The following is an 11,551-nucleotide window of genomic DNA, read 5'->3' on the forward strand; positions in this document are numbered from 1 at the left end:
CCCAGGCTTCGGAAACGTGGTAGAACTTCGCATAAATACTAAAGGAGTGGGAGGAAAACTGCCTAATTTTGGTTTTGTGGTATTTGACGATTCTGAGCCGGTCCAGCGAATTTTAGTTGCAAAAGTAAGTATCGGCATTGAATAGCCTTCAAAGAATGGACTGAGTGCCTTAGACCCCAAGCGGCGTGGGCCATCCCAGTTTGCGTTGCTGTTGTTTCTGGCATTCAAAACAACAGTTGTAAGACAAACGTAGTTTTGGCACGCTCGCTCTGTCAGGAGCGTTCTGTAGCTTACGAAAGCCGTGCCAGCGTTCCTCAAACCGCGTCATACCGAATTCGGGTTTTTTACCTCTGCACGTAGACACCACGTGGCGCTCAGCGCTTACTTTTAGAGATCCTTTTAAGCTGAAAGTCAAGTACGTAGCCTTCTGAAGGGCCTCGCATGGATCTCTGAATTCTGCGTCCTGGGGCTGAGAAAAAGGAGCCGGGTTATTTGCGGTTGTGACTTGGGGAATTGGAGAGGAGAAAGCGGCAGTTTTCATTTCTAGTATGTGGGAGCGAGACCTGGCAGAGCAATTCTTCAGGAACTTTAGCCCTGAAGCGAGGAGGCGAAAGACAACCCTGCCCTTACTTGAGAAAGACGTTTTAATTCCTTGCATGCCAAATGAACTTAAAAATGCTGTTCCATTTACTGTAGACCTCTAGGGCTAAGGTGGCGTGCTGCAGGGAACCGTTAACAGTTAATTTTTGTCTTTCGCACGTAAGCGAAGGTAGCCTGAGGCACGCAGCGAATGCAGTGTTTCGTATGCCTTGTATAAGTGGACTTTGTGAAACGGTGACTAACGTGTGCCTTGAACGCTTTTCCCTATAAGCCTATTATGTTCCGGGGTGAGGTGCGCTTGAACGTAGAAGAGAAAAAAACAAGAGCCGCTCGTGAAAGAGAGACCCGAGGTGGAGGCGATGATCGTAGGGATATTCGTCGCAATGATAGAGGCCCTGGGGGTCCCCGTGGAATAGTGGGTGGTGGCATGATGCGAGACCGTGACGGAAGAGGACCCCTCCGAGAGGTGGCATGGCACAGAAACTTGGCTCTGGACGAGGAACCGGGCAAATGGAAGGCCGTTTCACTGGACAGCGTCGCTGAAATCTCCACTGTGGGCAGACAGTCTTGGCAGTGGTACATTATCCATCGTGTTTGCATTCTTGTTAATTTTTTTTGGCTTTGGAATGTGACACAGCCCTTCTGATCATTTCTTTGATGTGAAAGCATCCTTTGGTTTCCAGTTTAAATTGAGGTGGACGTTCTTTCCCCAGTTTCACAACAGGAGTCACACTGTTAATTTATAAATGTAGACTTGGAGAATTGAGGACTGGGGAAGAAAAAAAAAAAAAAAGAAAAAGAAAAAAAAAGACCGGTTAACTATCTGCAACAAAAGTGAACTAAAGGACATGCCCAATAGAATTCAGGTCCTTTCAGTCAAAAACCCTCTGCTGCACATTTTGTGTAAATGTTACTGTTTCTGCCTATTACTGTTGGAAACACAAATCGTGCAATTTGTGCAATTGGAGAAGCTTGCCTTTTTTTTTTCCTTCTTAGAACACTCGGCTCCAAACAAACTCGTGTTTACGCACTCATCAAAATGCACTAATGGGTACTCTGAACTCATTTATATTGACATCTGCAGGAGGCATCGGAGGAGAAAAAACCTTCATCCTCTTATTCAGACAGAATAGCTTGTGAAACGATGCGGGCATCTGATCTGCTTGCTGTGACCAACATATGTACACACACAAACCTTAATAAGACTACACGTTTATTCAGAAGGAATCCATTTAGCTGTAAACTAAACAGAACCCAGAGTTTCAAAGTCGTAGCCCTGAGTAGGCAACAAGTTTGATAGCTCACGTCAGATTTTTCTATCTGCCCCTCTGCAGTACAGGGATGGCTGCTCAACACACTCCTCCTTCCCCTTCCCCCTTCGAGAAGCATTGTACAGTGAAATTTGTCTTGACTGTATTTGAGTTCTCTGGTAATGTAATAAGCATGATGGTGCCTTCTATGAATACATCATTCCAGTCTTGCTGGTGATTTTGTACAGTATAGTGTATGAATTACTGTGCTGCAAAGCCAATCGGCTGCAAAGCATTTAAAGGAAATCACTGAAAAATTGTATTAAAAAAAATTGCAGTATCTTTCAATCAGTAAACGTTGCTAAAATGATCATCCACCTTGCTCTTCCATTAACAAGTTCGCCTGTTTTTTTGCAGAGGGGGGGAAGGGAGGAAGAAGGCATCCAAGTAGTCTCCAGGTTGTCTCTTCTCTTTAATCAGTGTCAAAGTTAAAGGAAACGGAGTTGAAATCTCTCTGGGACGTGAATTTCAGCAGTCAGTCAAGAACGGTGAACGCTTTTGGCCAGCTCGTAATCTGTAGAACTGAGCATCCTTTGTGAGGGTGAGCTTATCAAACGAGGATACTGCAATTTTCAGAGAACAAAACAGCAGCTCTTAAGTATTTGCATTTTCCAGTTGCACTTTTTTAAAAACTCTTACTCATTTTGCACATAACTCTCAGCCGAAGTTGACACTTACGTGGCTCCGGACTGAAGGATAGAAGGGAGACATCCTCTTCTTCGGTTTGACTGGTGGGTTTTTCCAGTGGAGAGGTCTGTTTCCGGATGACGTTCTGGAGCGCGTTCCCGTAAACTGCCGCCGCAGCAGACAGTACAGCTCGGCTCGATGCCGGGGCGTGCGGCAAGCGCCCGGCTCCGCGGCGTCAGGAGTCAAAGAGGGGGGGGTGTTTGCGTGTGCGTCTGTGCGAAAGTGTGACCGCTTAAAGCTGCTTCTAAGCGTGGAAGACCTCAAATAAAACAATCGCCATTCCGAGCAAAAGCAGATAGGGCATCGTAGCGATCTGTCTCTGGATTATGCAATCATTTGCTGTTTTCGAGTAAGTTGGAAGATTTTGCACATATTTTTCTGATGCGTTAGGCGAAGCGAAGCGGCATCTGTCTGTTTTCTCCCAGACGCGAGGTCTTCTGTGTTCGATGGTAAGTCTTGCACTATTTTCGTACACTTTTTTTCCCGGGGCACGTTTCTACCAGTTTCCATTTTCATTTTTCCGTTGAAGGTCTTGCATTTTCAGCTGTTACCTGGAAATCTATAGTACTTGAACTGCTCGCCACGCAACGCCACCGCTTAGGTTTGAAGCCTTGGGACAAATTGCTGTCATCGGTCAGCAGTTTGCCACCCGTGTGTTTTGTGTAGCCTTTTTTTTTTTTTTCCTCTCCTTTTGTAGCGCTGCGGTGTTTTGCCGCCACCTAAGTCATTTGTCTGGCAAATGGCGCTGGGAATAATCTCAACAACAAAAACCGGAGTATTAAAAAGAGCTACTGAGCCATTCTGCTTTCTGGCTTGCTTCTTGTTTAAGTGACATGAACAACCGTTGGAACGTCATCCAGAGAAGTTTACGTGGTGATAGCTCACCTGCTGTACTGTGGACTCTTACGTGTTCTCGACCCTCTCGGTAGTCAATGTACCTCTCGGAGCAAAGGAAGGGATTCACTGACCATTACTGTTAGTTGCTGATTTGTGGATGGTGGGAGTATTTTGTCATTACGGTTCTACTTCAACAAACTTGGCTGACCATCTTGGCTTTAGTAGGTATACAAGACAGTGGATTACCATCTTTATTGCTGTAACGTGTCAAGCATTATATGCTAGTAGATTCTAGTTTAATTGTTGCGGGTGGAAAGTATTTTTACTTTTAAGTTTCCATTCTGAATGTGTTTTGACTAAACATACCAATAAACTACTGATGTCTGCAGCATTTATCCATGTCCCTAATTCTCTCGAATGCAGGTCGCTGTAGAGCACCGTTTCATCCCTTGCTATACAGAAAATGCCTTTTTAAGAACTTTGTTGCTGGCTTGTCAGACGGCGGCGGGAAGCCGCAGCAGCGCAGCGTCACACACTTCGGTTGAAGTGTTTGACTTGAGTAGAGTCGATAAGCTCTGGCTTGCCGTGGCTGTGTAAACTCCTTTCCTGGGACGTTGGCCTAAGAAGACGCCAGGGTCGGAAACCCTCGGCGAGTGCCACTGAGAAACCGGGCCGGGTCCCCTGTGGCTTGTGAGGGGCCCTGGCTTGGCTCGCTCCGGCTCCAGAGCTGAAAGGCAAGGAAAGCGGACGCGGTTTGTTCATGTCGCGGGTGGCCGGCAAGGCGTCGCCCTCGGCGCGGGTCGGTCCCCTCGATCTGGCGGCTCCTCTCGCCTCGGGGCGTGCGTGGTCCAGGGAGGACGCGAGCTCCTCTCAGACGTGCCCCGGGTGGGACTCCTCCGTGCCCCGCCGGGCCGTGGGCGCTGCAGCCTCCGGCTTCGGGGACACGGCTTCAGCGGACGCCGCGACGGTGCCGGGAGGAACGCGAGCCGAGTTGTCTTAAACCAATCCGGAGTTCCTTGCTCTCAACTTTAGGGTCGCTTACTCTTGACACTGTGGAACTGATTGTCGTTCTGCCAGATAATCCCTCTTTTTTCCCTCCTTGTGTTTGGTGGCATTGCCGGTGCCGGCGTTTACCCAGAAAGGTTGGTAAGGGGGTTATTCTTGCACTGCTTGTAGATAAATTGTGTCTGAGTCATGGAATCTCAGCGGAGCTGTGCCGCTCTGGGTGAAGTTCCTGGTAGGTGCTGTCTGCTGTGTCTTGAAGGCCTCTGCCGAGTGCATGTCTTGGCTGTAATATTTTCTGCTAAATGGCAGTTGGGAAGTGTCTGAAAAGTTGCACGGTTGTGTGAGTTGCAATACCGGGATGAAAAAAACCAGATCCTGTAGAAGACCCCTAAGCCCAAGTCGCCAAAAACTCCTCTGAGGAGCAGCCTCAGCAGCTACGAGATCTGCTGGTGCCAGAGATCCCCGAAGAAACGCGATGCCCTGGATGCCGGCTCCGGAGGGCCTGGAGGATTCAGACCTTCGTGTTGCTTTGTGAGGTAAACGGTGGAGGCCGGCAAACGCGTATTTATCTGGGGCTGGGGAGGAGGGGAGGAGATCGCAGAGAGAATGGTACCCGAAACCAAACAAGGTCGGCCGGGACCTAGTTTTACTTGTGCCATGAAGTCTTACGTATTTCCAATTGTTGAAGAGCACAGTTTAGCAGCACCTGAGCTGACGGTTAGGCTTTGTGAATGACTTTGCGTAATGATCAGCCTGTGCGGGTTTTTTTTCTTTTCATGCGGTTGAAATGGAGCAGAGTACAACTCAATCCGTTTGCGCACCGTAGTGATAGCTGGGGGCTTTCAGTGGAGCAAAAAGTGAGGAAATGCCAGGGGGCAGCCAACGGATGTCGGAAAGCAACGCCACGTTCAGTGCCGCGGTCCACACGTTCAGTGCCGCGCTGGCCTCGCCTGTCACCTTGGCGGTAACCGCGTGCAGACACAGCTTGCGCTAAGGTACCGTTATATATTTTTGTGCACGTGATTTTCGAAAGGCCTTTGCAGTCCCGGCGACGGCTGGGCTTTTGCATTTCATGTGGAGGAGTACAGCGTGGAAAAGTGGCTTTGTCGGACAGGATGGAAGAAGATAGCAGGCTGCCTGGTAATCCGTGGGAAAGCTCCTCTCGGTGTCCGTGGTTCCACTTTGGCTTCTTGCAAGGGGAAGGAAACCAGCTTGGGACCTCGGCGTACCTTTCGCTCGTGTGCTGACTGGCATCTCCCGGGCTCGAGCTGAAACGAGACATCTCAGTAACGGTGCTTCTGACGCGGTCTCTGCAGCACTTGCTGTTCTGTCCGACAAGCGGGAACAGCGTGAAGTACAGCGTGTGTATGTGTGTGTGTGTACAGTGTGTGTGTGTGTGTGTGTTTTTGCATGTGTGTGAATTCAAGTTGAGAACAGCTTTTGCAGGTGCTGACACGATGCCCTTCCAGGCTGCCTTATTGCAATGCAGTTTTAATTGCAGACCTTTCCGTAAGCTTGAAATCCTTGAGTCCCCTGAGAGGTAAGGTACAGGAATTCAACCCAGAGCTGGTAAAACAAGGCATCAAGTACTGGTGGCTTTCATGCCCCCGCTGAGACCTTCGTAGCCCCGTTGGGCCCTGCAGCGTTCATGGTGAGCGAGTCCCGAAGTGCGGCTACTGAAATGCTGCTCTGGGCAACACGTCGTCACCGTGTTTGCCCTGATGGACCAAGCACCCAACCTTGCAGGAGCTGTTGTGTCAGCCCTTGGCCGCTGTGACCTGCCAGCCCCAGGTACGGACCGGGTGTGCTCTGCCAGGAGTGCACAGGAGGGAGGTGAGGGGTGTTGGGCCGTCCGTTTGGGATAGGGAGTCAGTGATGATTTGGGTGACCAGGACCAAGTCCGCTCTCTGGCTCGGCTCCCCTCCTCAGCAAAGAGAAGAACCAAGAGACTGTCTGGGAAGGCCCTGTGCACAGCGCGACAGCTCTGCCATAGCCTCTCCCGGAGCATCGCAGGGGCAGGAGCGGTACCGCTGCACCGGGCTGAAGCGTGCGGCTTTCCCCTCTCGGCAGGTGCAGCGCGAGCTGCTGATGTTTCCCCGAGAAGCAAGGAGCGATCGGCTTTTCCCTGACCTGTCAGCCTCTGCTGCTCTGCTCCCTGCAGTCTGCACAGGGGCAGCGCTGTGCTGGGGAGGGGTAAAGCCGTGGGTTCCCAGCCCTGATGTGAAGATCTCCAGGCTCCAGAGTACGGCCCACGAGATGGAGTAAAACGGAGTTCTTATTTAAAAAAAAAAAAAAAAAAAAAAAAAAAAAAAAAAAAAGAAAGAAAGAAAGAAAAATAGCTCCAGGGGCAGTGGGTCGGAGGAAGGATGTGGTGTGCCCAGTGGACTCAGCTACTGGAGGCTGCAGCCGTGCTCTGAATCCATCGAGTTGCTCACGTGAAAGAAGAAATAAATAAAAACTCTGAAGGTAAAACATGTAAAAAATGTTCTTCTGTCATAAAAGGGGATGCAGAAATTAGCACCTGTCAGGCTGCAGTGTGTGAAAGCTGCTGCGTTGCTGCTCGGCCACCGGCTGATGGATGGGGGTTCCGTACAGCAACCGTGGGCTCAGGTGAAATGCCACCCGGCCCTTCCTCCCGCTCCGTCCCCTCGGGCGGGGGTGGCCGTCACCGCGCCAGGGGAGAGGCGGGGTCATTTCTCGCACAAGCTGGGTGCTGTAGGGGGGGACGTGTGCACCCCGCGGGCAGCGGGCGGGGCCCGGCAGGCACTCGGGGCTGCGGCCCCGGGACAGCGGGGTCTGCCGCTTTGGGTGGGGGGAAAGGGCACGGGCGTCCCCCTCTGCCAGCGGGGTTCGGCCCTGTCCCACGGAGGTGCGCCACCCGCGGCGTGGAACGGAGGTGCCGCCACCGGCGGGGGCGGGGGGCGGACACGGAACACCGCAGCGCCGCTCGGAGCCGGCAGGGGGCGCCAGAGCGGCGCGGGCGCGCCGCATCATCCAGTGCCGCGCTGCGACCGCCAGGGGGCGCCGCCCCCGCCTGCCCCCGCAGTGTCGCTCCGTGACCGCCAGGGGGCGCCGCCACAGCGGGGAGGGGCAGAGCTGCTTCCTGCAGTACCGCAGGCAGCCCGCCAGGGGGCGCCGCCGCGCAAGGGGCGCGTTACGCCTCGGTGCCTCCGCCAGGGGGCGTCGTCGCGGCGAAGGGGGGCGCGCGCGCTGCTTCCAGTTCCGAGATCGACCGCCAGGGGGCGCTGCGGTGCCGCGGCGCTGCAGTGATGCGCGGCTGCCGCCAGGGGGCGCTACCGTCGAAGCGGCGCCGACAGCGCGCGGCGGGGCCGGCACGGGAGCCTGGGGGCGGCCGGGAGCAGGGGCGCGCGCGGTGCGTGCCCTCCGGCGCCTTCTCGAGGGGCGGAACCGGGGGCGGGAGGCGGCGCCCGGGCGCGGCTGCCTGGCGGGGCAGCGGAACCGCCGCCGGCACCGGGGCCGGGGCGAGCAGCCGGGTTCGCGCAGGAGCGCAGCGAGCCCTTTTTTTTTTTTCCTCTGCCTGGCAAGACCGTGCGTCCTGCGGCGGACAGACGAGGCCCAGCGGCGCGTACGAGCGCTCCCGCGCACGGGTATATCTCAGCCGCCGGCCCCCCGGCTGGGCTCTGAGCGGGGCGAGGAAGCGGGCTGCCATCCCTGCGCCGTGCCAGGAGCCCAGCTAGCTCGTCAAGGGAGGCTGGTGCCTCTCCAAGGGATACATACGTGTCATCTGATAGAGAAAGGGACCCGGCGGCGACCTGGAGCTGTCTCTGTGTGTACGCTAGTGGTTTTTTCCAAACGTGTTTCTCTTTGCTCAGACCCAGCTCCTGAGGAACTGTACGCAGAGGACTGCCAGCCACAGCTGCGCTGCGGGTGGGGCTGCCCCAATCGCAGCCACCTGGCTGCACCTGCAAAATTGGGAAAACCTGGGGAAAGGCTTCCTGCCAGTGTCTCCAAACGAGTCCCAGGGAGGCCCTGCCCAACCCAGCTCAGTCCCTGCTCAGAGCTGCTGCGGGAGGACCAGGAGAGCAACTGCAGTGCAGGTCAGGTTGGGAAGGGGCTGGTGGGGAGCCCTGAGGGGAGCAGGCAGGGGCCTGTAGCCAGGGAAGGGGGAAGAAAAGGAGGTAAAGCCTCTACTCTAGCCGTGGGCCCAGCCTGCCCAGGAGGAGCCTCCTGAGGAGGCACTGGGGTTTGCTGTTTGCTCAGAAAGCTGCAGCCCCCAGGCGCTCAGGAGGGCAGACCTGGCCCCTGTTGCATGTGCAGAGAAAAGGCGGGAGCACGTGGCAGGCAGCGACTGCCAGGGTTCAGCGTCACTCCTTAAACCTTTTGAAAGCAGGGTTTGCATTCACTAATGGGTTTTGCTGCCTGCAGGGAGCTCGTGTGGCAGGAGTAGGGGAGTCCCAGCTGCCGGCAGCAGCTGCCTCTGTGCAGCCGAGGTTGGGGATGGCTGGGGGAGTGGAACGGGGACATCATGGTGAGGTGCCTCGCTCCTACGGCACGCGTGGTGACTCGGGGAGGGGCATTCGCACCAGGCTCCCCCAGGCATCAGGGCAAACCAAGAGGCATGTCGCCTCTTGGTTGGCTGCGGTGTGGGCCGGGAGCTCCTGCTCGAGCGGGAGCTTCATCCTCCCGGCTGCAACGCTGCAGCCGCTTACTTATGAGGGCTTTTTTCAGCGCAGGCAATGGCGCAGGGGAGCAGCCAAACGACAGAAAGGCTCAGCCTGGGCCTGGGCGAGGAGCACAGCCTTAACACGAGAGGATGAGCCTGGGCGAGGAGCACAGCCCCGACGCAGGCAGCACCTGGGGATGCCGACATGGGAGGAAATGTCCAGTGAGTGCTCTGAAGCGGGCGGGCGGCCATGCCATGCTCCGGGGGCATTTGGCAGGGTCAGGCACAGATGAACACCCCAAATGCATGTGAGCTGAGGAAGCCACAGCTGGCTGTGGCTGAGGAGGAAAACATTCCTTGCTTGTGGCTTCTGGTGCTGGTGCCGGTCCTGTTGCAGGCCGGTTAAGGGCTGGCTCTGCTCCCGGGCTGCAGTGGGGTCAGGCTCATGGCTGCGCCTCGCATCTGTATTGTGTCTGCCTGTTGCTTGGGAGGAAAATGGTTTTGCCTGCGGCTTCTGGTTGTGTTGTGTGTTCTGCTGCGGGGCAGTTCGGGGCTGCACTGACAGCGCTCCTGGGCAGGCACCCCGGCTGTGGCGGGGCCAGGCCAGGGACTGGGGCTGTGCCCCACGGTTCCGGGCCCAGTTGCTGCGGGGGGAGCTGAGGGGAGCTCCCGTGCCAGAGCTGCCCCAGGGCGGCTTCTCCCCAACGCCATCAGTGATGGCTCAGCCTGCACCCAGCAAGTGGTGGTGTGGCTCTCAGCCACGGCCGGGCTGGCAACTGCCCTGTCCTGCTCCCCCGTGGGGCTCCTGGTTGTTCTGGACCCCTCCCGAAACCCATTTGGCTCGGTTCAGCTTTATTTGATGTTTAGCGTGGGGCTTGGCTATGACGTTTAGCAGGATGCGAAGCGCAGCCTGCGGATTCCCCAGTCCCGCTCCTGGCAGGGTCAGGGTGGCAGCCGGGGGGGGTGAGTGCTGTGCCAGGCCAGGCCCTGGATGGGAACAGCCCGTCCTCGGCCCCAGTATTGTGCCTGAAATGCTCCTCACTGAGCAGGGGGGGGTTCAGCAAGGTGGGCATTCTCGCCTGCTCTTCTGGGGAGGAATGTGTTTTTTCAGGCTGAGCCCCGAGCTCTCCTGTTGTCGTTTCTCCCTCCCCTCCCTGTCGCCCATGCGTGGCACAGGGCAGCCTCTGCTGAAAGCGAGGGGCAGGCGGGAGGGAAGGGCTGCCGTTGCCCGGGAGGGGGACAGGCGTCTCCCGCAGGTTATGTGGGGTCACGCTGTGCACCCCGGGAGCTCTGACCGACGCGTTTTGCTCCCCTTTCGCAGGTACAGAGAAGACACTGACGCTGCCTTGCCCGCCCCCACCCATCTCTGGCGTGACCCCCACCTCACTTCTGCCCTCAGGAACGAGACTGGGAGAGACGCTCCACGCAGAGAGAGGCACTTGACGTGGATTTAATTCCGGAGGGAAGAGGCCAGGCTCCCTGCTCGGAGCTCCTTGTCAGGGACCGCCCTGCCTGCTCCTGCCTCGGAGTACAGATCCAGCTGATGGACACCCCAGCTTATTACAGCTTCAGGTAACTTAAGCCATGAGATGTCCCTCGTAATAGTCCTTCCTGTTACAGCTGCAGGTAAGCTCGGTTCTCCCCGACAGAGGCTACGGAGAGCAGACGCTGCCCTGTTCAAGCATGCTGGGAGTGCAGTCACGGCTTGTTACAGCTCCAGCAACTGGACGTGCCGGGTAAGTGATGTTCCTGCTTCTTACAGCTCCTGCTGACAGACTCTCCAGCATGTTACTGCTCAGGGTATTTGAAGCCCCAGGTAATTTCAATTCCTGCTGCTTGTTTTGGTTTCAGGTTATTTCAATTCTAGCTACTGGATGCTCCAGCTTGTTTCACTTTGAGGAAACTTGAGGTTCAGCTTATGGAAGCTCCAGCTGTGGCTATGAGATGCTCCAGTTAATTTCACCTCCAGCTCTGGCAATGAGATGCTCCTGCTTCATATAGTGCTGGCTGATGGATGCTCCAACTGGGGAAGGGATGATGCTTCTTGTTACCGGCTCTGGCTTAATAAATGCTCCTTCCTGTTACAAGCCAGTTAAACCTCCAGCTAATTGCAGCAATGTGGGCTAGGTCGTAAATCAATCACTGTCATAACTTGTATATGAATATGAACTGTCATACTTGTACAAATATGTGTAATTACTCTTCTGGTACACAAATTGAATAAAGAGGTGGGGGAAAGCGCCTTTCCCCCCAGAGACTATCTCAGACGTTTAATTCGGCCTGGTGCATGCCAGCCTCCCTAACTTTGGGGACCAACGCGACCGGACCCCCACCTCCGGCAGGGGTCCGCGCACCCTGCCCACCCCACTCCCACCAAGTGCCCTCCCTCAGCCCCCTCCCTCACCCCCCTCTGTCACCCACCCACCCACCGTTCCCCCTTGGAGCCTCTGTTTTGGGGGCTGAAAACGGCCGACTGAGCCTCCGTTTC

At 55.6% G+C, this 11,551-nt stretch overlaps 1 protein-coding gene and 1 long non-coding RNA gene across 2 annotated transcripts in view; both read left to right on the forward strand.

Moving 5' to 3' along the window:
* G3BP2 (G3BP stress granule assembly factor 2) overlaps window positions 1-1,210 on the forward strand; it is a 28,592-nt gene extending 27,382 nt beyond the window's left edge. Inside the window, 3 exon segments of the mRNA XM_050895932.1 lie at window positions 6-124; window positions 872-1,052; window positions 1,055-1,210. Of these exon segments, the coding sequence (XP_050751889.1) occupies window positions 6-124; window positions 872-1,052; window positions 1,055-1,143 (389 nt within the window). The 3' untranslated portion in view covers window positions 1,144-1,210.
* Window positions 1,211-8,278: 7,068 nt separating this feature from the next.
* Window positions 8,279-11,320, forward strand: LOC127015999 (uncharacterized). The gene is made up of 4 exons (XR_007766411.1): window positions 8,279-8,497; window positions 9,129-9,285; window positions 10,385-10,799; window positions 10,915-11,320. It is a non-coding gene; the product is annotated as an uncharacterized LOC127015999 (long non-coding RNA).
* The last annotated feature ends 231 nt before the right edge of the window (window positions 11,321-11,551 follow it).

The sequence above is a fragment of the Gymnogyps californianus genome, chromosome 4, assembly GCF_018139145.2.
Source record: "Gymnogyps californianus isolate 813 chromosome 4, ASM1813914v2, whole genome shotgun sequence".
Taxonomy (NCBI): Eukaryota; Metazoa; Chordata; class Aves; order Accipitriformes; family Cathartidae; genus Gymnogyps; species Gymnogyps californianus.